Source organism: Scyliorhinus torazame, chromosome 12 (assembly GCF_047496885.1).
Source record: "Scyliorhinus torazame isolate Kashiwa2021f chromosome 12, sScyTor2.1, whole genome shotgun sequence".
NCBI classification, from domain to species: domain Eukaryota; kingdom Metazoa; phylum Chordata; class Chondrichthyes; order Carcharhiniformes; family Scyliorhinidae; genus Scyliorhinus; species Scyliorhinus torazame.
In genome coordinates, this window is record NC_092718.1 from 37,085,589 (window position 1) to 37,109,242 (window position 23,654).

At 43.8% G+C, this 23,654-nt stretch overlaps 1 protein-coding gene across 3 annotated transcripts in view; it reads right to left on the reverse strand.

Moving 5' to 3' along the window:
• The window catches only part of galk2 (galactokinase 2), a 206,237-nt gene that overhangs the window by 91,072 nt on the left and 91,511 nt on the right, over window positions 1–23,654 (reverse strand). For all 3 annotated transcript variants that reach the window (XM_072470681.1, XM_072470683.1, XM_072470682.1), the window contains one exon: window positions 10,467–10,565. In XM_072470681.1, the coding sequence (XP_072326782.1) occupies window positions 10,467–10,565 (99 nt within the window). The remainder of the gene's footprint in view (window positions 1–10,466; window positions 10,566–23,654) is intronic.

Below are 23,654 nucleotides of genomic sequence, written 5' to 3' on the forward strand. Positions count from 1 at the left end.
TAATGGCTGGGTCAAGGCTCATTACTATAAGCTTCACTTCCTCCAGTTCATCCAGACTGTACATAACTGTCTGTTGTCTTACTCGCTCAAAGAAATGATGCGGGTCTGCTGTGGGTTGGAATGGTTCTATTTTGTCGCACATATCTCTCAATTGTGTGATGATTAGTGGGGTGGTGTACACAAAAATCGGGCTCATCGTCAACTCGTTGACTTGCGCTGCGTGGTGACTGGATTCATGGGGTTGTGTGCTGCCTGTGCAGTCGGTGGTGCGGGTGCTTTCCTTTTCGGGGTCTGGGGGGCTCTATTGTGATTCTCAGTGTCTTCTACATATCTATGGGCAGTTTCATTGAGTTCCTGCCAATCGGGGCCATTTTCGAAATTCAGTCCAATAGGTGTCTCTGAATCCATTTTGCACTGAGAGCAGTGACTGCAACTTCTCTATTTGTCGTCTACATTTGGCGTCATCTACTGAACTCTGCCTTTGCTCCGTTGTGGAACTATGGAGTGCTCGTAAAGCTGCCTTCAAATCTGTACATTGTTTATTTAACTGTTCTACCGTCTCTACGCTTACCAAAACTGCACGTCGTGTATCTTGGTAGGTCTTATCGTATTGTGTCTGAAAGCTGCTTAGGTGAACTAAACAAGATTGGTGTGCCCGTTTGACATCAGCCATCTCCTTGTCTTTAGCTGCTAGCTGCTCTCGAAGTTGCTCATTAACTTTCTTACATTCACTAACATTTCCCTCACTCTTCTCCTCTTTCTCTACAAGCTGTCTGCGGAGCGTCCTCACAACCTCCTCTGTGCCTCGCAATTGTGCCAGACAGGACACGATTGACATCGGCTTACAAACTTTTCCTACATTCTTCTTATGTATCTCGGTTAGGTTGTCCCACCAGGTTTGTCCTAAACTACCTGGACCTGACTCTTCATTCGAACAAAAGTCGGACCAAAGAGGCCATCCTTTCCCCTTCCAAGTACTTCCATAATTCCTCTTCCCATATGGGGCACTGCTCTGCTCTACTGGTCGCTGCGACCTCGGGTTCCTGCGGATTCATCAGGCGTTCCATTGCCTTTGCTGCCATTTCTACTAGTGTCTCTGTTTCTCTACTGTAATCTCTGTTTCTCTACCGTAAATTTGGGACAGGGGGAATAAGGCGGCGATTCAAAAGCGGGTATGGCCTAGGCTATTTTTCGGTTCACAATACTCCTGATAGTTTTACGCAACAAAATCTAACGAGGTTACCTTATATCCCTGTTAGTACACATGCAAGTTAATACACACTTCAGGATCTTGGAGATTTGATCGATACGGACCTTACACTTGTGGTTTCTTTAATTTTTCCCAATTGGATTTCTAATTCAACGTTTTGTGGGTTCTCTCGGAGTGACAAAATCACTTCTAGGTCGACTCCCATCAGAATCGCCAATAATGTTGCGAATTTGCACCAGAGACGCCAATAATGTTGCTCCTTTTAACTGGATACTAATATGACCTTTATTAATGATGATATTGCTTTCCAGAGTCGCCAGGTATCAAATGATAGCACCACAAGGTTTAGCCGGATATCGATCAAAGACCCAACAACCAGTTAGTTAGTTCAAGTTCAAGGATAGTTTATTTACACACAAGAATTACTTCGACATGCAACATAAAACACTACAAGCTAAATTACACCTAACACTACAACAACCTGTACTTAGCTTCAGGCACCCGGCTTTATGCAGAGGAACAAGGCCTTTGTTCGGATCTGGCGTGGCTGGGTCTGAAGAAGTGACTTCGTTTTTGCTGGGCTCATCCATCTGGTAGCGATCGTTGGTCTTGAACTTGCTTCTGGTTGTGGTGCAGCAATTGGTTTTGGGCACAAGCTGGGGCCAAGAGAGTGCCGGTGAGCCAGGACCAATAGAGACTGAACACATGGCAGTGTCTCTCTTTATCCTTCTGGGGTTTCGCGCTCTTTTGGGCGGTCCTTAGTTTTGGACCCAATAATTCAGCAGGCTTCAAATACTGCCTTTGATTTTACCCAATAAAGGGGCGGGTGCCTTGATGGCTGGGCATGTCCTGAGCGGTCATTGACCTTGGCTGTTTGGGCTTCCTGGGTGAAGGGAGTGGCGCCGATGAGTCTGGATCTGTATTTGATACCGGAGTACAAATCTTTTGTTCTGGGGAAATGGGCCATTAGAATGCAAATTGGCTGAGGGTTTCGATAGTGTCTGGTTATCTAGTGGCCAATATAGGCTTAAGCTCGGAGGTCGTCTGGATCCTGCATTGGCCACATTTCCCGTGATTCTTTACAAGTGGCCATGTTTCCCTTTGTAAGTGGCCATGTTTCCCTTTGTAAGTGGCCATCCCAGATGGCTGCAGTATCCATTTTGTGGATCTTAGCTCCAGCCGTCTGCGAAACGTCTCTCGTTGCGAGTTCCATAGATGTGACAACTTTCACAGTAGCTTTCAGAGTTAAATCATTTACAGCGAGCAGCTTCCTCTGAATTGACCCAAAAACCAGCCTGCCTCGAAGAGTATCATCAAGTGTTATACTAACTTCACAACATCTAGCTCCTCTTCTGAACAATGCTGTAAACTGTAAAATGGTTTCACCTTCTTCCGGAATATGGCGATAAATTCAGAACCTTTCTGCAATCAATAACAGTTTAGGAGTTAAATATCCCTCTAAAATTTTCATTAATTCACTGAAGGACTTGTCTCTTGGGTTTGCTGGGTCAACAAGATTCTGTATCAGCATAAACGTTTTACAGCCAACTGAGCTGAGAAATGTTGCGACCTTTTAGGTAATCCGGAGTCCGATTAGCTATTAAAAACAATTGGAATCTTTCATCATATGAATTCCATGTTTCAAAGTCCTCATCAAATGCATCCATAGCGCCCGTTTTTCCTGCCATTTTTGGATTCCAGCTCCTAAGGTCTACACTTCCTCCCTTCAGACTGTATTGAAACGTATGGCACTAGCAATCCCTTCAAACAAGCAACTAGGAAATCTTTCCCTTTTTTATGCCGAAGTATTTTACTTTCTCCCGAGTCGTAGCTCGTACCGGCTCAGCAGACTTCAAACTCCCATTCCCCACAGCCCGTTTAGCTTTACCACATATGCAGTCCCTGCAGCCCAGGCCCCACTCACTTCAACACAAGTAAGTCTTTCCTGAATGTCTATTTTCTTACTCACAGTTGCTGTCGAAAACTTATGTTAAACCTTTGCATCAGTGACAGTGCTTCGTCTGACAGTGCGCGAGTCCAATCACAAGAATCTTCCATTGCTCCGGATGACGACCAACAATTTGTTGACGAAAATCTTCTTTCCAGCAATTTTTTTGCCTCAATTCTCATCGCCAGTTTTCTCTTGTTATACTTCTTTGTTGCCACAAAGAGAAAATGTATGGATTCTTGTCAAACACGATGAGAGGTTTATTAAGGGTTGTTGCTCAATCCAATCAAGATGGTGATCTGCTCAAAGCCCGCGCAAACACTCTGATGTCACTGCACATCATGTGATGCAGAACCATCAAGAATGTATTCCCAGTTACATAACATATCCTTACAACCTTTATTAAACAAGGTCACAGCATTTGCAACTCTCCAGTCCTTTGGCAGTTCCCAAGTCTGGAGACTCACTTCCTTCAATATACTTGGATGCATCTCATCCGTTCCCATTGCCTTAACAACTTGCAGTATCGGTAGTCTATTCAGCCCTTCAACCTTATCAATTTAGAACCCTTCTAGTTTCCTCGTCTGACAACGTGGCCTGGGTGGCATCTGTCTGGTTGGTGAAGACCGATGCAAAGTATTCATTTAATGCCTCAACCATCCCACCAGCCTCCATGTGTAAAATACTTTTTAGGTCCTTAATTAGCCCTACTCCTCCTTTCACCCCTTCTCCTATTTATATGCTTATAACAGAGTTTGATTCCCCTTTCTCATAATCCCTCTTCATTTCTTGAATAGGCTTTTTCACCTGCCAGCTGAACCTTCTGTATTCCTCTTGGTTCTCAACTATATTTTCTACCTGATACCTGTCGTAAGCATACATTTTCTCCCTTATCTTAATTTTTATCTCCTATTTCAACCAGGGAGCTCTGGATTTGTTGGCCCTAACTTTCCATTTGAAGGAAATCAACTTTGACTGTGTCCGGACCATTTCTGTTTTGAAGGTGGCCTATTGTTAAGGTACAGCTTTACCCGGCAACCTTTGGTTCCAGTCTAGCCGGCCCAGCTCCATTCTTGCGCTATTGAAGTTGGCACTCCCCCAGTTGGTTCACAAGAATGATCCCTGGAATGACGGGTTTGTCATACGAGGAGCAGTTGAAAACTCTGGGCCTGAACTCATTGGAGTTCAGAAGGATGATGGGGGTTCTTATTGAAACTTACAGGTTATCGAGAGTCCTAGACAGAGTGGACGTGGAGCGATGTTTCCACTAGGAGGAAAAACTAGAACCCGAGGGCACAACCTCAGACTGAAAGGACGATCCTTTTAAACTGAGATGAGGAGGAATGGCTGCAGCCAGAGGGGGGGGGGGTGAATCTGTGGAACACCTTGCTGCAGAAGGCTGTATAATCACTGAGTGTCTTTAAGACAAAGATAGATAGGTTCTTGATTAATAAGTGGATCAGGGTTATGGGGAGAAAGCAGGAGAATGGGGATGAGAAACATATCCGCCATGATTGAATGGTGGAGCAGACTTGATGGCCCGAATGGCCTAATTCTGCTCCTATGTTTTATGGTCTTAATTAGTTTTATTCTGGATTGCCTATTTTTCTTTTCTATCATCAAGTTAAACTTAAGATGCAATGATCACAGTCTCCTAAATGTTTCCCCAATGACACTTGATCGACTTGGCCCACGTAACTTCCAAGAACCAGGTCCAACAGTGCATTCTTTCTTGTTGGACTGGACATATACTGCTGTAGAAATTTTTCCAAAAAACAATCTAAGAACTTTTGCCCCTCTCCAGCCTTCACACTACCACTGTGCCTGACTACATTTGGGTAATTAAAGTCCCCCATTATAACTACTCCATATTGTGTCCATCTCTCTTTAATTTCACTGCATATTTGTTCTTCTATATCATTCTCACTATTTGGAGGTCTGTAGATTACACTGAGCAATGTAATTGGATCCTTTTTGTTCCTTAGACCTGACCAAATTGATTCCTGAGCCCTCTGGGAGATCCCTTTCTCCAGCCCTGCAATGCTCTCCTTAGCCAATACTGTCACTCCTCCTCTTTTCCTATGTTTTCTGAGCACCTTGAAGCCAGGAATATTTAACACCTAGTCGTGTCCTTACTTGAGCCAGCTCTCTGTTCTTGTCATATATATCCACAACAGAATCGGAGCCTGTAATTCCACAATCTTATTTATTATACAATCCATGTATTCACATATATGCACAGAAACCCTGATTTAAAAGACTTTACTTCCTCCGGCATCACCTATTAACTTACTATTCTCTATACTAGTGCTCCCAGTATTGTCCATCCTGGTATTCTTTTTTAAAATTCATTTATGGATGTGGGCGTCGCTGGTTAGGCCAGCATTTAATGCCCATCCCTAGTTGCCCTTCAGAAGGTGGTGGTGAGTTGGCTTCTTGAACCGCTGCAGTACACCCACAGTGCTGGTAGGGAGGAGGTTCCAGGACTTTGACACAGCGACAGTGAAGGAACGGCGCTATATTTCCAAGTCGGAATGGTGAGTGACTTGGAGGGGAACCTCCAGATGGTGAGGTTCCCAGATATCTGCTGCCTTTGTCCTTTCTAGATGGTAGTGGTCGTGGGTTTGGAAGATGCTCACAAAGGAGCCTTGGTGAGTTTTTGCAGGGCATCTTGTAGATGGTACACACTGTTGAAACTGTGTGTTGGAGGGAATGAATGTTTATGGATGGGATGCCAATCAAGTAGACTGCTTTGTCATAGATGGTGTCAAATGGAGGGTATTCCATTACACTCCTGATTTGTGCCTTGTAGATGGTGGCTGGGTTGGGAAGGAGTCAGGAGGTGAGTTACCCGCCATAGGATTCCTAGCCTTTGACCTGCTCTGGTAGCCATAGTATTAGTATGGCTAGTCCAGTTCAGTTTCTGATCAGTGGTAACCCCCAGGATGTATGCTTCCAGTGGATCCTTCTGAAAATTGTATCGACATGGATGTGAAGGGAAAGCCGGATTAGGGTCAGCTGTAATGACTTCTTCAGTCAAATAGCCTCCCAGGTCACACTCTAGGCTCACACAAGAAGAATTAGTACTCGAGTTAGATACAGGAAAGAAATCAGGACTACAGCATGAGTCAGCATTTTCAGTAGGAGAATACAGTGTGTCAAATTTTGGGCAGAACTGGGAAAGATGTGTTTATGTTTATCTTTTCCATATGGCCTGTTCTTCTGAATCTGAGTAAAAATGCCAGCAAAGAGCAGATGTATTATGAGTAACCTGGCATAAATGGGTTCTACAAACACTGGAGAACTTTCAATTGACCCAACGTTCCACTCCATGTGATTTAAATTGCATGCTCGAAGATCACGCACTGCCTGAATCTGAATTTTAAAATGGGAAAGAAATACACTATCATGATTGCTAGGGCTGCAGAACAGAGATGCTTTCAGCTAGCGTTGTTGCCAAGTGCTATACAATTTGCCAAGTCTTGTGTAAGAGATTAGCGTGACAGCAGTAACATTTCTATTGAGAATATCCCTATTGTATACCTACTGAAGGTAACACTATATATTGCTCAGTCACTGTTCATACTGGAATTATGATTTTAAAAACCGCAGCGAATTTTGCAGTTTTTTGTGTGCTCCATCAGAAAGGTTGTTCAAATAGTAATGATCCTCCACTTATGATCCCTGCAAGCTACAAAAGACAAATCAACGAAAAGTGCTTAAAATGCAATTTAATACAAACATTTTTTTTTTAAATTTTTAATTTTTAAATAAATTTAGTGTACCCAATTCATTTTTTCCTATTAAGGGGCAATTTAGCATGGCCAATCCACCTACCCTGCACATTTTTGGGTTGTGGGGGCAAAACCCACGCAGACACGGGGAGAATGTGCAAATTCCTAACATGGACTTTATCCCATTTATTCAACCTTCTAAGGGCACGTTCTACAAAATTACTCCCCGCTCTCTAAAGATAATCAAGCAAAACTCTATACTATCTATCCCAACATTGCCACCGTTCAACCCCCTCAATAAATGTCATTCCCTGCCCGATCATTTAGTCAGTTACAAATACTGTAAGCATCATTAGGTGTAAAATAGACGTATGCTAAAATTTAGTCATCATTGCTCCAGCCAAAGCATTTATGACCACCTTTACTTCACACCGTAAAACTACGTGTCAACCCAACTGGCAAAACAAATATGAACTTCATGAGCTTTAACCTTCTTTGAAAATATCACACTATGGAACTTTATCAAATACCTCAAATTCAATAAATAGCTTCCACTACATAGATCTAATTTACAAATTTGTCTCAAAGAAATCAAGCAGAATAATAGCAAGTGAGTGACCCATTGCTCTACATAAAATGCTGTTCTTCGGTTGAGTATCAAAATCCTGTTGCATAATGCTCCCAGACATTTGCCTGCTGCAGTTCAAGGCAGTAATTCATCTTTAACTTGCCAGATTCATTTAGTGAAAGTATTCTTCATAGTCTCCGAACAGCCAGTGGGGGATAGAGGAGCAGATAGGTAGACAGATTTTGGAAAAGAGTAAAAACAACAGGGTTGTTGTGACGGGAGACTTCAACTTCCCCAATATTGACTGGGACTCACTTAGTGCCAGGGACTTAGACGGGGCAGAGTTTGTAAGGAGCTTCCAGGAGGGCTTCTTAAAACAATATGTAGACAGTCCAACTAGGGAAGGGGCTGTCCTGGACCTGGTATTGGGGAATGAGCCCGGCCAGGTGGTAGAAGTTTCAGTAGGGGAGCATTTCGGGAACAGTGACCACAATTCAGTAAGTTTTAAAGTGCTGGTGGACAAGGACAAGAGTGGTCCTAGGGTGAATGTGTTAAATTGGGGGAAGGCTAATTATAACAATATTAGGCGGGAACTGAAGAACCTAGATTGGGGGCGGATGTTTGAGGGTAAATCAACATCTGACATGTGGGAGGCTTTCAAGTGTCAGTTGAAAGGAATTCAGGACCGACATGTTCCTGTGAGGAAGAAGGATAAATACGGCAATTTTCGGGAACCTTGGATAACGAGAGATATTGTAGGCCTCGTCAAAAAGAAAAAGGAGGCATTTGTCAGGGCGAAAAGGCTGGGAACAGACGAAGCCTGTGTGGAACATAAGGAAAGTAGGAAGGAACTTAAGCAAGGTGTCAGGAGGGCTAGAAGGGGTCATGAAAAGTCATTAGCAAATAGGGTTAAGGAAAATCCCAAGGCTTTTTACACGTACATAAAAAGCAAGAGGGTAGCCAGGGAAAGGGTTGGCCCACTGAAGGATAGGCATGGGAATCTATGTGTGGAGCCAGAGGAAATGGGCGAGGTACTAAATGAATACTTTGCATCAGTATTCACCAAAGAGAAGGAATTGGTAGATGTTGAGTCTGGAGAAGGGTGTGTAGATAGCCTGGGTCACATTGAGATCCAAAAAGACGAGGTGTTGGGCGTCTTGAAAAATATTAAGGTAGATAAGTCCCCAGGGCCTGATGGGATCGACCCCAGAATACTGAAGGAGGCTGGAGAGGAAATTGCTGAGGCCTTGACAGAAATCTTTGGATCCTCACTGTCTTCAGGTGATGTCCCGGAGGACTGGAGAATAGCCAATGCTGTTCCTCTGTTTAAGAAGGGTAGCAAGGATAATCCAGGGAACTACAGGCCAGTGAGCCTTACTTCAGTGGTAGGGAAATTACTGGAGAGAATTCTTTGAGACAGGATCTACTCCCATTTGGAAGCAAATGGACGTATTAGTGAGAGGCAGCATGGTTTTGTGAAGGGGAGGTCGTGTCTCACTAACTTGATAGAGTTTTTCGAAGACGTCACAAAGATGATTGATGCAGTACATATGGACTTCAGTAAGACCTTTGACAAGGTCCCTCATGGTAGACTAGTACAGAAGGTGAAGTCACACGTAATCAGGGGTGAGCTGGCAAGGTGGATACAGAACTGGCTAGGTCATAGAAGGCAGAGAGTAGCAATGGAAGGATGCTTTTCTAATTGGAGGGCTGTGACTAGTGGTGTTCCGCAGGGATCAGTGCTGGGACCTTTGCAGTTTGTCGTGTATATATAAATGATTTGGAGGAAAATGTAACTGATCTGATTAGTAAATTTGCAGACGACACAAAGGTTGGTGGAATCGCAGATAGCGATGAGGACTGTCAGAGGATACAGCAGGATTTAGATTGTTTGGAGACTTGGGCGGAGAGATGGCAGATGGAGTTTAATCCGGACAAATGTGAGGTAATGCATTTTGGAAGGTCTAATGCAGCTAGGGAATATACAGTGAATGGTAGAACCCTCAAGAGTATTGAAAGCCAGAGAGATCTAGGTGTACAGGTCCACAGGTCACTGAAAGGGGCAACACAGGTGGAGAAGGTAGTCAAGAAGGCATACGGCATGCTTGCCTTCATTGGCTGGGGCATTGAGTATAAGAATTGGCAAGTCATGTTGCAGCTGTATAGAACCTTAGTTAGACCACACTTGGAGTATAGTGTTCAATTCTGGTCACCACACTACCAGAAGGATGTGGAGGTTTTAGAGAGGGTGCAGAAGAGATTTACCAGAATGTTGCCTGGTATGGAGGGCATTAGCTATGAGGAGCGGTTGAATAAACTCAGTTTGTTCTCATTGGAACGACGGAGGTTGAGGGGCGACCTGATAGAGGTCTACAAAATTATGAGGGGCATGGACAGAGTGGATAGTCAGAGGCTTTTCCCCAGGGTAGAGGGGTCAATTACTAGGGGGCATAGGTTTAAGGTGAGAGGGGCAAGGTTTAGAGTAGATGTACGAGGCAAGTTTTTTACGCAGAGGGTAGTGGGTGCCTGGACCTCGCTACCGGAGGAGGTGGTGGAAGCAGGGACGATAGTGACATTTCAGGGGCATCTTGACAAATGCATGAATAGGATGGGAATAGAGGGATACGGACCCAGGAAGTGTAGAAGATTGTAGTTTAGTTGGGCAGCATGGTCGGTACGGGCTTGGAGGGCCGAAGGGCCTGTTCCTGTGCTGTGCTGTACTTTTCTTTGTTCTTTGTTCTAGTCCAGTCCCAAGATGTAATGTAAGAACTGTAAGTGCGGCTTATGTCCCCCCTCGTTTCCTTGAGGATTTTAGGATGCAATGGAGAGAAATCAGTTAGCTTAACAGCAAAGCACATTACATGTTGGATTTTCTGTTTTCTAAAATTGTGCTATGTTTCCTCTTTTTAATGTGAAATTAACTGATATGTGGAACAAAATAAGTATTTGACGTGCAGAATTGCAAATGGTGGTGTCCCCCAAACTTGGAATTCAAAAGTTACGTACCGTTCCTTTTTCTGCCAGGAATGAAATAGACTGGTCCATACCCCCACCTTCAGTGCCGATGTAGCGTTCACACTTTGCACAGATCTCTGCAAGCTCCACCTATAAATAGTGAGGAATTATTAAACAAATGTGGTCTACAAATCATCTTCCGGAATTGATAAAACAAGAATCATAGCTTCAATAAAAGAATATCCCCACTTCCTGCAAGTTCCCCTCCAAGCCACACACCACTCTTGGAACTGTTCCTTCACTGTCACTGGGGCAAAACCCTGAAATTCCCTTTTAAACAGCACTGCGGGTCTACCTACATCAGGCAGGTGGCAGTGATTCAGGACATCTCACCACCACCTTCTCGAAGGCAATTAGTGATGCAAACAATTGCTGGCCTTACCGGCAATGCTCACAGTCCATGAAAAAATAAAGAAAAGCTACTGATCAGTCCACACCCAGCTCAGTGATTATTTTATTTTTCAGTAAAGTATTCAAAGTCCTGTATCTGGTTTTTCCACACAAGTTAAATAATTTCCATAGCTGATTTTGAAAGAAAACTAGAAGAGAACACAGTGATGTTGTGTTAGGAATTCACCAAAAATTGAAACATACACATGTATGAAACGTGTTGGGCAGTCTCAATCCACTTCCTAATTGCTGGGGGTGGTGGGGCTGATTGTTGGGGGGGGGGGGGGCTGCAGGATGCAAGGGAGCTGCAATGAAGAGCCAGCTAATCAGGTGTAAAGGAGCGAAGGCAGATTTGGAAAATAGGCTGAGAAATAACAAGATTAATAACAAGATGTAGTCATAGTCCTTTTCTAGCACTAGTTAGTGTTTATTACCATGCTGTATCCCTCATAACAATGTGTTATTTGATCAATGTGTAATGCATTCCAGAATGAATGAACTTCATCTTTTACTTGTGCACAATTTAGATTCTAACCAGTCCATAAAATAGTTTATTTTTTAAAGTTCACATTCAACAGCCAGAAGCCGGTACCTTAACACAGATGAAAGGCTGGTGAAAGAATTCACCTATTTACTTCCAAGAGTGAGAGAATCTTCTATTGACCCAGAGTTTGGAGTCGTATGGACAGTGACACAGTCAACATTTGTCATAATTACTCCCCTGAAACTGGTAGCAAGCTCTGGAGTCTGCATATGTGCAGTTGAATGTGGAAATCCAGTGGTTGCTGTGAATGATTCCACACTTCTGCATAGGTTGCACTGTTGAAGTCCCTGAAGACTGTAATCAAACAGAAATCACTATACTGATGAGAACAAGCACTTTTGCTCTGTTAGTCTCACCGTAAAAACCCTTGCAAAAGTAACATCTTGTTGAATGAGAAGTGGGGTATGAATGACATACTGAATTTATAATTACCATTGTTCTCTGTAAAAATTTAATTGAAAGTGGAGGAATATCAGTGTATTTATTTCCTGGTTGCTGTCTATGTGAATGCTTCAATATGCTTGGTTTGATGGCTCTGCTGTTTCAGGTTGTCTTGATTGTCTACCAAATTCAAACCGATTTAAGGAAGGGGATGTCATGATATCCACATTAGCATATCATGGTGCAATCACACATACTGATGGACAGGTAGTTGGACCAACCAAAACACACACACATCGCAGCCAATCACCAGTGAGAGCACACGCACTATAAAACAGGGAACACCACAGTTCCCGTTCATTCTACCAGGAGATAGCTCAGAGCACAGAAGCTCACAGCGTGCCACTCAGACATGCACCATGTGCTGAGTGCCTCACCAAGATAGTGAAAGGGCTGGGTCCACAGGTTAGCTGGTGAAGCACGAACCTCAGCCAGCAGTTATTAGTTATTATTGTTTAAGACAATAAAACAGAGTTGTACCATCTACAACCGTGTTGGATCATGTGTGTATCGGAACACCCAACACGACAGGGGAAATGCATAACAGAAATCACTAGATCTTTGTGAGAAGCTCTTTTTGAGGTCAGCAGTGAGCTTTGCCGCTAACCGTAAAATCTGGGTCATTATTTGTGATAGGTTTAGGTTGGTCAATTTTGAAATACAATGATTACTCTCTAAATATCTTAAAATGCATTTCTATGTTGTTTTCTTCTATGTCTTATTTGTGTCCCAGCCAAGTCTGTTTTCCAGTGACAATGATCACCGACTTTGTGGAGATAAACTACTCTCTGCAGCAGCAGATTCCTTAGATAATTTCCAAAAGATAAGGCCACCCACTATTTGATTTTGTTGCACTGTAATGACTGCTACTGATGCACTATCCTACATTTATCTTCATGATTCTGCTCCTGTACCACGTAATCTAAATGTAACTAGTGCCGATAAGATACATTAGGAATTTTAAAGAGGGCAAATGGCAGAGATTTTACATTTTCAAGCCAGGGGCAATTGTTTTGAATGCATGGTTTTATAGAACACTAGATGTAGAATAATTAACATAAAAAATAAGTGATACAATTTTGCATTTAAGAGCATTAAAGGTTAAGAGAACAACATCAACATAGATATGAGAGTTTGAATACCCATGGAGTGGGGGATAGGTAGGGTGCTCTATCAGAGCAAGGGCCAGTGCAGACCTGATGGGCCGAATGGCCTCTTTCTGCACTGTAGGGATTCCATGAATATGATGAAAACAACAATAATATATTTAAACCTTACTGCACCAATTTATTTTTAAAATTTAGAGTGCCCAATTATTTTTTTCCAATTAAGGGGCAATTTAGCGTGGTCAATCCACCTAACCTGCACATCTTTTGGGTTGTGGGGGTGAAACCCACGCAGACACGGGGAGAATGTACAAACTCCACACGGACAGTGACGCAGGGCCGGGGTTTGAACCCGGGTCCTCAGCACCATAGGTAGCAGTGCTAATCACTGTGCCACGTACCGCCCAACTGCACCAAATTTAAGCAATTATTGTGCAGGAGACCATTCGGCCCATCAAGCCTGCACCAAACCTCTGAAAGAGCACCCTACCTAGGTCCAATCCCCACCCTGTCCCCATAATCCCACCTAGGGCAATTTAGCATTTAAATTTAGAGAGCCCAACTATTTATTTTTCACTTAGATTTATACCCAAATTCCCGACATTTATTTCCTTTTCAAGGTTTTGGCATATTCACATTAATTAATTACATAAATAAATACCATTTGTAGACCTATTACAAATGCAATCTTGAGATTCAAGGTAAAATATTGTTGGCAATGATTTTTAAGAGTTGGGTGTCAAGCATGTTGTTCTAACAGTGGCACAACTTTAATGTACTCAGTCAACCTACTTGAGAGCCACAGCCTGAAAATTTATACCTCAGGTTTTCCCTGGATTGAGTTTCTCATCAATTTCACCTAAAAGGAAAGAGGAAGAAAGTCTTCCAGTGACATCATCATTCATGAATCTGGCCCCAAGCATCCAACACTTTACCCTGGCTGCAGTGTGTATCATCTACAAGATCATAGAATCATAGAATTTACAGTGCTGAAGGAGGTCATTCGGCCCATCGAGTCTGCACTGGCCCTTGGAAAGAGCGCCCTACCTAAGCCCACACCTCCACCCTATCCCCGTAACACAATAACATCACCTTTTTTTTTTAGACACCAAGGGCAATTTAGCATGGCCAATCCACCTAACCTACACATCTTTGGACTGAGAGGGGAAACCGGAGCACCCAGAGGAAACCCATGCAGACACAGGGAGAACGTGGAGACTCCACACAGACAGTGACCCAAGCCGGGAATCAAACCTGGGATGCTGGAGTTGTGAAACAACTGTGCGAAACACAGAACTGTGCAACTGTTTTAACCACAGAAGCAAGATGCACTGCAGCAACTTGCTTCTTCAACAACATCTTCCAACCTTGACGGATCCTCTACCGTCAAGAAGGATAAGGACAGAAGGCACATGAGAATACCACCACCTACAGGTTCCACTCCAAGTTGCACACCATCCTAATCTGGAAATACATCACCGTTGCTTATCATCGCTGGGAATTCCCAACCTAAAAGCTCGATTTCTGTGCCTGCACCACACAGGCTGCAACAGTTCAATAAGACAACTCACTGCCATCCGCATAAAGAGAAATTAGGAATGGGCAATTAATGCTAACTGTGCCAGTGATACCCACATCCCATGAAGGCTGTAAGAAGGAAGGAGAAGTAACAAAAACTGTTCCACTTCAGATTTCTGAGACAAGAATAATTGTCCTTGCATTATTAGGTCTGTAGGTCACTGATGAGCGAGCTCATTTGCAGATCCTCTTCCTGTTTTGACTTGATTGCATTAGAGATATTACTATGTTGATCTTCAAATGCAGACGCTCAAATGGCTAAAATAATTCCCTTAAAACAATTTGTCAGTCAATAAAAATGTTATCTCTACTTCCAATATGTTTGGCAGCACAGTATGAGATAATGGTAGGTGAAATATTTTCATGGGCAAAAAGGATCACAAAAAGGTATGTTAGGTTAGATTAAAAACAATGAACAGTAAAGTTAAATAAAATGGTATGAAAAAAGAATGACGTATGAACATATGAATTAGGAGGAGTAGGCCACTCGGCCCTTCGAGCCAACATTGCCATTCAATAAGATCATGCCGATCGATTGCAACCTCAACTCCACATTCCTGCCCATGCCTGATAGCCTTTCACCCCCTTTCTTATCAAGAATCTACCTCTGCCTTAAAAATATTCAAAGACTTTGCTTCCTCCACCTTTTGAGGAAGATAATTCAAATGACTCACAACCCTCAGATAAAATAATTCTCCTCAGCTCTGTCCTAAATGGGCCACCGCTTATTTTTAAAGAGTGGCCACTAGTTCTAGATTCTTCCACAAGAGAAAACATCCTTTCCACATCAACACTGTCAAGACCCTCAGGATCTTGTATGTTTCAATCAAGCTGCCTCTGACTCTTTTGTACTCCAGTGGGTACAAGCCCAGCCTGCCCAATCTTTCATCATAAGACAACCTACCCAAACCAGGTATTGGTTTTGCTGTGATGAACTTCTACAAACTAACCACAGGAGACTCGGGTACAGGTTACAATTGTTTACTCATAATTCAAGCATGGAGAGCACTACCCCAGAGAAACCTCTGAAGCAGCGCTCTCCTGTAATACAGAACTCTCAGGGAGAGCACTCTAATACAGTAAACAACCTTGCTGGCGAGTTCTGAAGATTTCAACTCCTTGGGGTGTTCACTGGGCTATAAGCATTTGACTAGTGTCATGTGGGAGTACCTTTAAGAAATGGGTGTTTATAAATGGGTGTGTATATAAATATCTGTAGTGAGAGTACCTTTAAGAAATGGGTGTTTACTACTGCAGTGATGTCAGAGAGTGGGTGGAGCTGGGCTGTGTCAGCTTTTTACTTTTGTTTTAGGCTGTTTGCTGCAGGGTGTGTTATAGTTTCATTTTCAGTGTTGGAGCTGAAGCCAGACCAAGCAGGTGTACTGCTGTTCTCTCTGCCATCAAAAGACTATCTCTTGATCATTTGGTGAATTCAGAATTATAAATGTTCTCAGTCGTGAATGTAACCCTAATGTGCTTCTGTTTAAAGTTTTTTTTTTTAAAAAGTCTTCTGGATGTTAAAAGGACAGCTTACGGATTACTTAGTGTTATATTCTTTGGGGGTTGTATTTGAATTAATGGTTGCTAAGATGTTCACCGTTTGTTTCAAAAAGGTTAACTTGAGTTCGTAGAATAAACATTGTTTTGCATTAAAAAATATTTTTCCATTTCTGCTGTACCACACCTGTAGAGTAGGCCATGTGCTCCCCATACCACAATCTATTGAAAGTTGTGGGTCAGGTGAACTCCATGATACACTTTGGGGTTCTCCAAACCCTGGCCCATAACACTAGCAAGTGATTTTTATTCTAAAAGTCAGGGTCTACTAAATTGATTCATTTCCCCTAAGAGTCCCCCTTTTGGCTCTTGGCCTAGCCAAAGGTAGCCAACTTCATAGAACATAGAACATAGAAAATACAGCACAGAACAGGCCCTTCGGCCCACGATGTTGTGCCGAACCTTTGTCCTAGATTAATCATAGATTATCATTGAATTTACAGTGCAGAAGGAGGCCATTCGGCCCTTTGAGTCTGCACCGGCTCTTGAAAAGAGCACCCTACCCAAACTCAACACCTCCACCCAACACCAAGGGCAATTTGGACATTAAGGGCAATTTATCATTGGCCAATTCACCTAACCCGCACATCTTTGGACTGTGGGAGGAAACCGGAGCACCCGGAGGAAACCCACGCAGACACGGGGAGGACGTGCAGACTCCGCACAGCCAATGACCCAAGCCGGAATCGAACCTGGGACCATGGAGCTGTGAAGCAATTGTGCTATCCACAATGCTACCGTGCTGCCCTTAAGAACAAATAAATCTACACTATATAATTTTACCGTAATCCATGTACCTATCCAATAGCTGCTTGAAGGTCCCTAATGTTTCCGACTCAACTACTTCCACAGGCAGTGCATTCCATGCCCCCACTACTCTCTGGGTAAAGAACCTACCTCTGACATCCCTCCTATATCTTCCACCTTTCACCTTAAATTTATGTCCCCTTGTAATGGTGTGTTCCACCTGGGGAAAAAGTCTCTGACTGTCTACTCTATCTATTCCCCTGATCATCTTATAAACCTCTATCAAGTCGCCCCTCATCCTTCTCCGCTCTAATGAGAAAAGGCCTAGCACCCTCAACCTTTCCTCGTAAGACCTACTCTCCATTCCAGGCAACATCCTGGTAAATCTTCTTTGCACCTTTTCCAGAGCTTCCACATCCTTCCTAAAATGAGGCGACCAGAACTGTACACAGTACTCCAAATGTGGCCTTACCAAAGTTTTGTACAGCTGCATCATCACCTCACGGCTCTTAAATTCAATCCCTCTGTTAATGAACTCTAGCACACCATAGGCCTTCTTCACAGCTCTATCCACTTGAGTGGCAACTTTCAAAGATGTATGAACATAGACCCCAAGATCTCTCTGCTCCTCCACATTGCCAAGAACTCTACCGTTAACCCTGTATTCCGCATTCATATTTGTCCTTCCAAAACGGACAACCTCACACTTTTCAGGGTTAAACTCCATCTGCCACTTCTCAGCCCAGCTCTGCATCCTATCTATGTCTCTTTGCAGCCGACAACAGCCCTCCTTACTATCCACAACTCCACCAATCTTTGTATCGTCTGCAAATTTACTGACCCACCCTTCAACTCCCTCATCCAAGTCATTAATGAAAATCACAAACAGCAGAGGACCCAAAACTGATCCCTGCGGTACGCCACTGGTAACTGGGATCCAGGCTGAATATTTGCCATCCACCACCACTCTCTGACTTCTATCGGTTAGCCAGTTTGTTATCCAACTGGCCAAATTTCCCACTATCCCATGCCTCCTTACTTTCTGCATAAGCCTACCATGGGGAACTTTATCAAATGCCTTACTAAAATCCATGTACACTACATCCACTGCTTTACCTTCATCCACATGCTTGGTCACCTCCTCAAAGAATTCAATAAGATTTGTAAGGCAAGACCTTACCCTCACAAATCCGTGCTGACTATCCCTAATCAAGCAGTGTCTTTCCAGATGCTCAGAAATCCTATCCTTCAGTACCCTTTCCATTACTTTGCCTACCACCGAAGTAAGACTAACTGGCCTGTAATTCCCAGGGTTATCCCTAGTTCCTTTTTTGAACAGGGGCACGACATTCGCCACTCTCCAATCCCCTGGTACCACCCCTGTTGACAGAGAGGATGAAAAGATAATTGCCAACGGCTCTGCAATTTCATCTCTTGCTTCCCATAGAATCCTTGGATATATCCCGTCAGGCCCGGGGGACTTGTCTATCCTCAAGTTTTTCAAAATGCCCAACACATCTTCCTTCCTAACAAGTATTTCCTCGAGCTTACCAATCTGTTTCACACTGTCCTCTCCAACAATATCGCCCCTCTCATTTGTAAATACAGAAGAAAAGTACTCATTCAAGACCTCTCCTACCTCTTCAGACTCAATACACAATCTCCCGCTACTGTCCTTGATTGGACCTACCCTCGCTCTAGTCATTCTCATATTTCTCACATATGTGTAAAAGGCCTTGGGGTTTTCCTTGATCCTACCCGCCAAAGATTGTTCATGCCCTCTCTTAGCTCTCCTAATCCCTTTCTTCAGTTCCCTCCTGGCTATCTTGTATCCCTCCAATGCCCTGTCTGAACCTTGTTTCCTCAGCCTTACATAAGTCACCTTTTTCCTCTTAACAAGACATTCAACCTCTCTTGTCAACCATGGTTCCCTCACTCGACCATCTCTTCCCTGCCTGACAGGGACATACATATCAAGGACACGTAGCACCTGTTCCTTGAACAAGTTCCACATTTCACTTGTGTCCTTCCCTGCCAGCCTATGTTCCCAACTTATGCACTTCAATTCTTGTCTGACAACATCGTATTTACCCTTCCCCCAATTGTAAACCTTGCCCTGTTGCACGTACCTATCCCTCTCCATTACTAAAGTGAAAGTCACAGAATTGTGGTCACCATCTCCAAAATGCTCCCCCACTAACAAATCTATCACTTGCCCTGGTTCATTACCCAGTACTAAATCCAATATTGCCCCTCCTCTGGTCGGACAATCTACATACTGTGTTAGAAAAGCTTCCTGGACACACTGCACAAACACCACCCCATCCAAACTATTTGATCTAAAGAGTTTCCACTCAATATTTGGGAAGTTAAAGTCGCCTATGACTACTACCCTATGACTTCTGCACCTTTCCAAAATCTGTTTCCCAATCTGTTCCTCCACATCTCTGTTACTATTGGGAGGCCTATAGAAAACTCCTAACAAGGTGACTGCTCCTTTCCTATTTCTGACTTCAACCCATACTACCTCAATAGGGTGATACTCCTCGAACTGCCTTTCTGCAGCTGTTATACTATCTCTAATTAATAATGCCACCCCCCCCCCCCCCACCTCTTTTACCACCCTCCCTAATCTTATTGAAACAGCTATAACCAGGGACCTTCAACAACCATGTCTGCCCCTCTTCTATCCAAGTTTCCGTGATGGCCACCACATCGTAGTCCCAAGTACCGATCCATGCCTTAAGTTCACCCACCTTATTCCTGATGCTTCTTGCGTTGAAGTATACACACTTCAACCCATCTCCGTGCCTGCAAATACTCTCCTTTGTCAGTGTTCCCTTCCCCACTGCCTCATTACATGCTTTGGCGTCCTGAATATCGGCTACCTTAGTTGCTGGACTACAAATCCGGTTCCCATTCCCCTGCCAAATTAGTTTAAACCCTCCCGAAGAGTACTAGCAAACCTCCCTCCCAGGATATTGGTGCCCCTCTGGTTCAGATGCAACCCGTCCTGCTTGTACAGGTCCCACCTTCCCCAGAATGCGCTCCAATTATCCAAATACCTGAAGCCCTCCCTCCTACACCATTCCTGCAGCCACGTGTTCAACTGCACTCTCTCCCTATTCCTAGCCTCGCTATCACGTGGCACCGGCAACAAACCAGAGATGACAACTCTGTCTGTCCTGGCTTTTAACTTCCAGCCTAACTCCCTAAACTAGTTTATTACCTCCACACCCCTTTTCCTACCTACGTCGTTGGTACCAATGTGCACCACGACTTCTGGCTGCTCACCCTCCCCCTTAAGGATCCTGAAGACACGATCCGAGACATCCCTGGCCCTGGCACCCGGGAGGCAACATACCTTCCGGGAGTCTCGCTCGCGACCACAGAATCTCCTATCTATTCCCCTAACCATTGAATCTCCTACAACTATTGCTTTTCTATTCTCCCCCCTTCCCTTCTGAGCCCCAGAGCCAGACTCTGTGCCAGAGACCTGACCGCTAGGGCCTTCCCCCGGTAGGTCATCCCCCCCAACAGCATCCAAAATGGTATACTTGTTTTGAAGGGGAACGGCCACGAGGGATCCCTGCACTGTCTGCCTGTTTGTTTTTTTCCCCCCGACTGTAACCCAGCTATTCTTGTCCTGTACCTTGGGTGTGGTTACCTCCCTGTAACTCTTCTCAATCACCCCCTCTGCCTCCCGGATGATCCGAAGTTCATCCAGCCTCAGCTCCAGTTCCCTAACGCGGTCTTTGAGGAGCTGAAGTTGGGTGCACTTCCCGCAGGTATAGTCAGTGGGGACACCGGTGGTATCCCTCACCACCCACATCCTACAGGAGGAGCATGTAACTGGCCTAGCCTCCATCCCCTCTTACCTTACAGAATATAGCTGCTGTGTGGACTAACTAGATCTCCGACTCTGCTCCCAGTCAGCTACACTTTCTGTAAATTCCTGGCTCTCTTCGCACTCTTTGCGGAAATGTCGGAAACAAAATGAAAGGAGCACCTTACTCCCTCCTCACCTAACTCCCTCGGTCACCAAACTCTCACTATCGCACTCAAAAAGCACCAAATTCAGCACTCAGAGCAAACAAAGTCTGCACTGTAGGGGATCACTTTTATACTGTGAATCTAGCCTCTGAAAACCTGGCCTAATCCAATTAACTAATTAACAAGCTCCAGCTGCAAGTGCCTAAAAGTAGAAGCCGATTTAAAGCTTATTGAAAATTCACCTTCTTCTAAACCAAACAGCAACTTTTAAGTTAATTAACTAAATAAAAGAAAAACTAAACTTTAGATAAAAATGAAGCCTTATACTCCCTCGGTCACCAAACTCTCACTATCGCACTCAAATGCACCAAATTCAGCACTCAGTGCAAACAAAGTCTGCACTGTAGGGGATCACTTTTATACTGTGAATCTAGCCTCTGAAAAACTGGCCTAATCCAATTAACTAATTAACAAGCTCCAGCTGCAAGTGCCTAGAAGTAGATGCCTGTTTAAAGCTGATTGAAAATTCACCTTCTTCTAAACCTTCCCTTGATGCTCCTCTTCGCAAGCCTAATTTTTAGATAACATATAATTGAAGCAGTAAATTGCATATAAAAGCAGTGATAACATATAATTGCAGTATAATTGCAGACTTAAAAGATCCTCCACCTCCCTTCACCTGTATCCATTGTGTAGTGAATACTTATTCGGTATTATTTCTCCCTAGCCTTCATTTGTTCTTTTAGTTTTAGTTCATACATTTCATAGAATTTACAATGCAGGAGGCCATTCTGCCCATCGAGTCTGCACCGGCCCTTGGAAAGAGCACCCTACATAAGCCCACACCTCCACCCTATCCCCGTAACCCACCGAACATTTTACTCTAATTTAACTCGAATTGTCTTAGTTAGTCTCTCTACGGAATTAGTCAGTCTCTCTACGGAATACGTGTTAGTGCCTTGATCATTTAAAAATATTGTCTTAATCGCTTTAATCGCTTCATGTCGCGCAGTTTGTCAAGTAGCTGAGCAAGTTGCATTCTTTAGCGCAGTTGCACCATGTACTATTACCGTATATTAGTTCATTCACAAGTTACAAACCACTTCTGCATTCTCATATCGGTGTTCCAATTCCTTTTTTAATCGTCTGTTGGAGTCTCACATTCATAAATCACCTTCACAGACTCATAAATCACCGTCAAATTCAGTTCTCTTACAAAGGTTCATAAGGCAAAGACACAAAAATCTCCAAGAGAAAGCCGTCACCTCATCATATCATCTATTAGAATGTTTATCAATACCCAAATTTATACATTATGGGGTCATGGAGAATCGTTACAGTCAAATAAAATAAAATATTCTATCATCTTTAAAACAGAAATTAAAAATTTGTTTGATTCCGGGTAATAAATTTTGCTGGGCCCGTAAACATCAGGTAAATTTCCATTTTAATTGCATGAAATAGCAACTCATATCCAGATATTTATCAATGGGGTTTTATATCAGTTAACACCTTTCATTTTGTGTTTTAATTCTCAAAACTGCTGGCTTCGCTCAGAGTTGGAAACCATCATTTTTTTAAAAAAACACGAAGTCTATTCTGGCCCTGGCCAAGAGCCCAATAAGTTAATGGGTGTGATTTTACGGCCACGCTGCGCCCAAAAGGCAGCTTCGCTGCAGTGCAGAGTGGCTGTGAGAAGCGGGGACACCCCGCTGTCGGGATCTATCCGGCTTGCAACACCTCGTGAGATCTAGCACGATCTCTCAAGATGTTGCAATGCAAATCCCACCCATTGTGGGCGCGATCACATTTTAGCAAATCTGCATATTAAAGCGAGATAGTTAATATCACTTTACTGTGCAGATTCCCGAATTACCTGAGGCATAGGATATATCTCCTTTACCTCGGAGATCTCGGACAAGTGCTGGCCAGGCCACGGAGGAGGCCCTCCCAGGATCGGATCCCCCCTACCCCCCACCAGGCCGCACCCACCCCGGCAGGATGAACACCAAGGTCCCGCCGGGTAGGACCACACGCGAACGGCGCCAACGGGACTCGGCCTATCTTGGCAGCCACTCGGCCCATCGCGTGCAGAGAATCGCCGGGGGGCCGCTCCGGTGCCACGCTGACCATGCCTGCGCCGATTTGGAGTGAATCGCGCACCCCCCCTTGGCGATTCTCCGACCCGGGGTCACAGAACCCCGCCCATGGTGTTTCCTTGCTTCTGTCATTTATAGAAATTAAAAAATGTTGAGGCCCCAGCACTGATCCCTGTGGTACACTGCACATTACATCTTGCCAACCAGAAAAAGATCCATTCACACATAACCTCTGTTTCCTTTTAGCTAGCCAATCTTCTATCCATGCCAATATGTTATCCTCTACACCATAAGCTTTTACTTTCCACAATAAACTTTCTTGTGGCACCTTATCAAATACCTTCTGGAATTCTAAATACAGTACATCCACTGTTCCCCTTTATCCACAGCACACGTTACATCTTCAAATAACTCCAATGAATTAGTTTAACATGATTTCCCTTTCACAAAATCACGTTGACTCAATTATACGTTATCATGCCCAATTGCTTTGACTTTTTCCAAGTGCCCTGCTATAACATCTTTAACAATGGCTTCTACCATGCTCCCAACAACAGATGTTAAGCTAACTGTCTTTCTGTCTCACTCCTTTTTTGAATAAAGGAGCTACATTCACTATTTTCCAAACTAATGGAACCTTCCTCGAGTCTAGGGAATTTTGGAAATTTAAAACAGTGCATCTATTATCTCATTAGCTCTCCAAAACTACAAGATGAAGTCCATC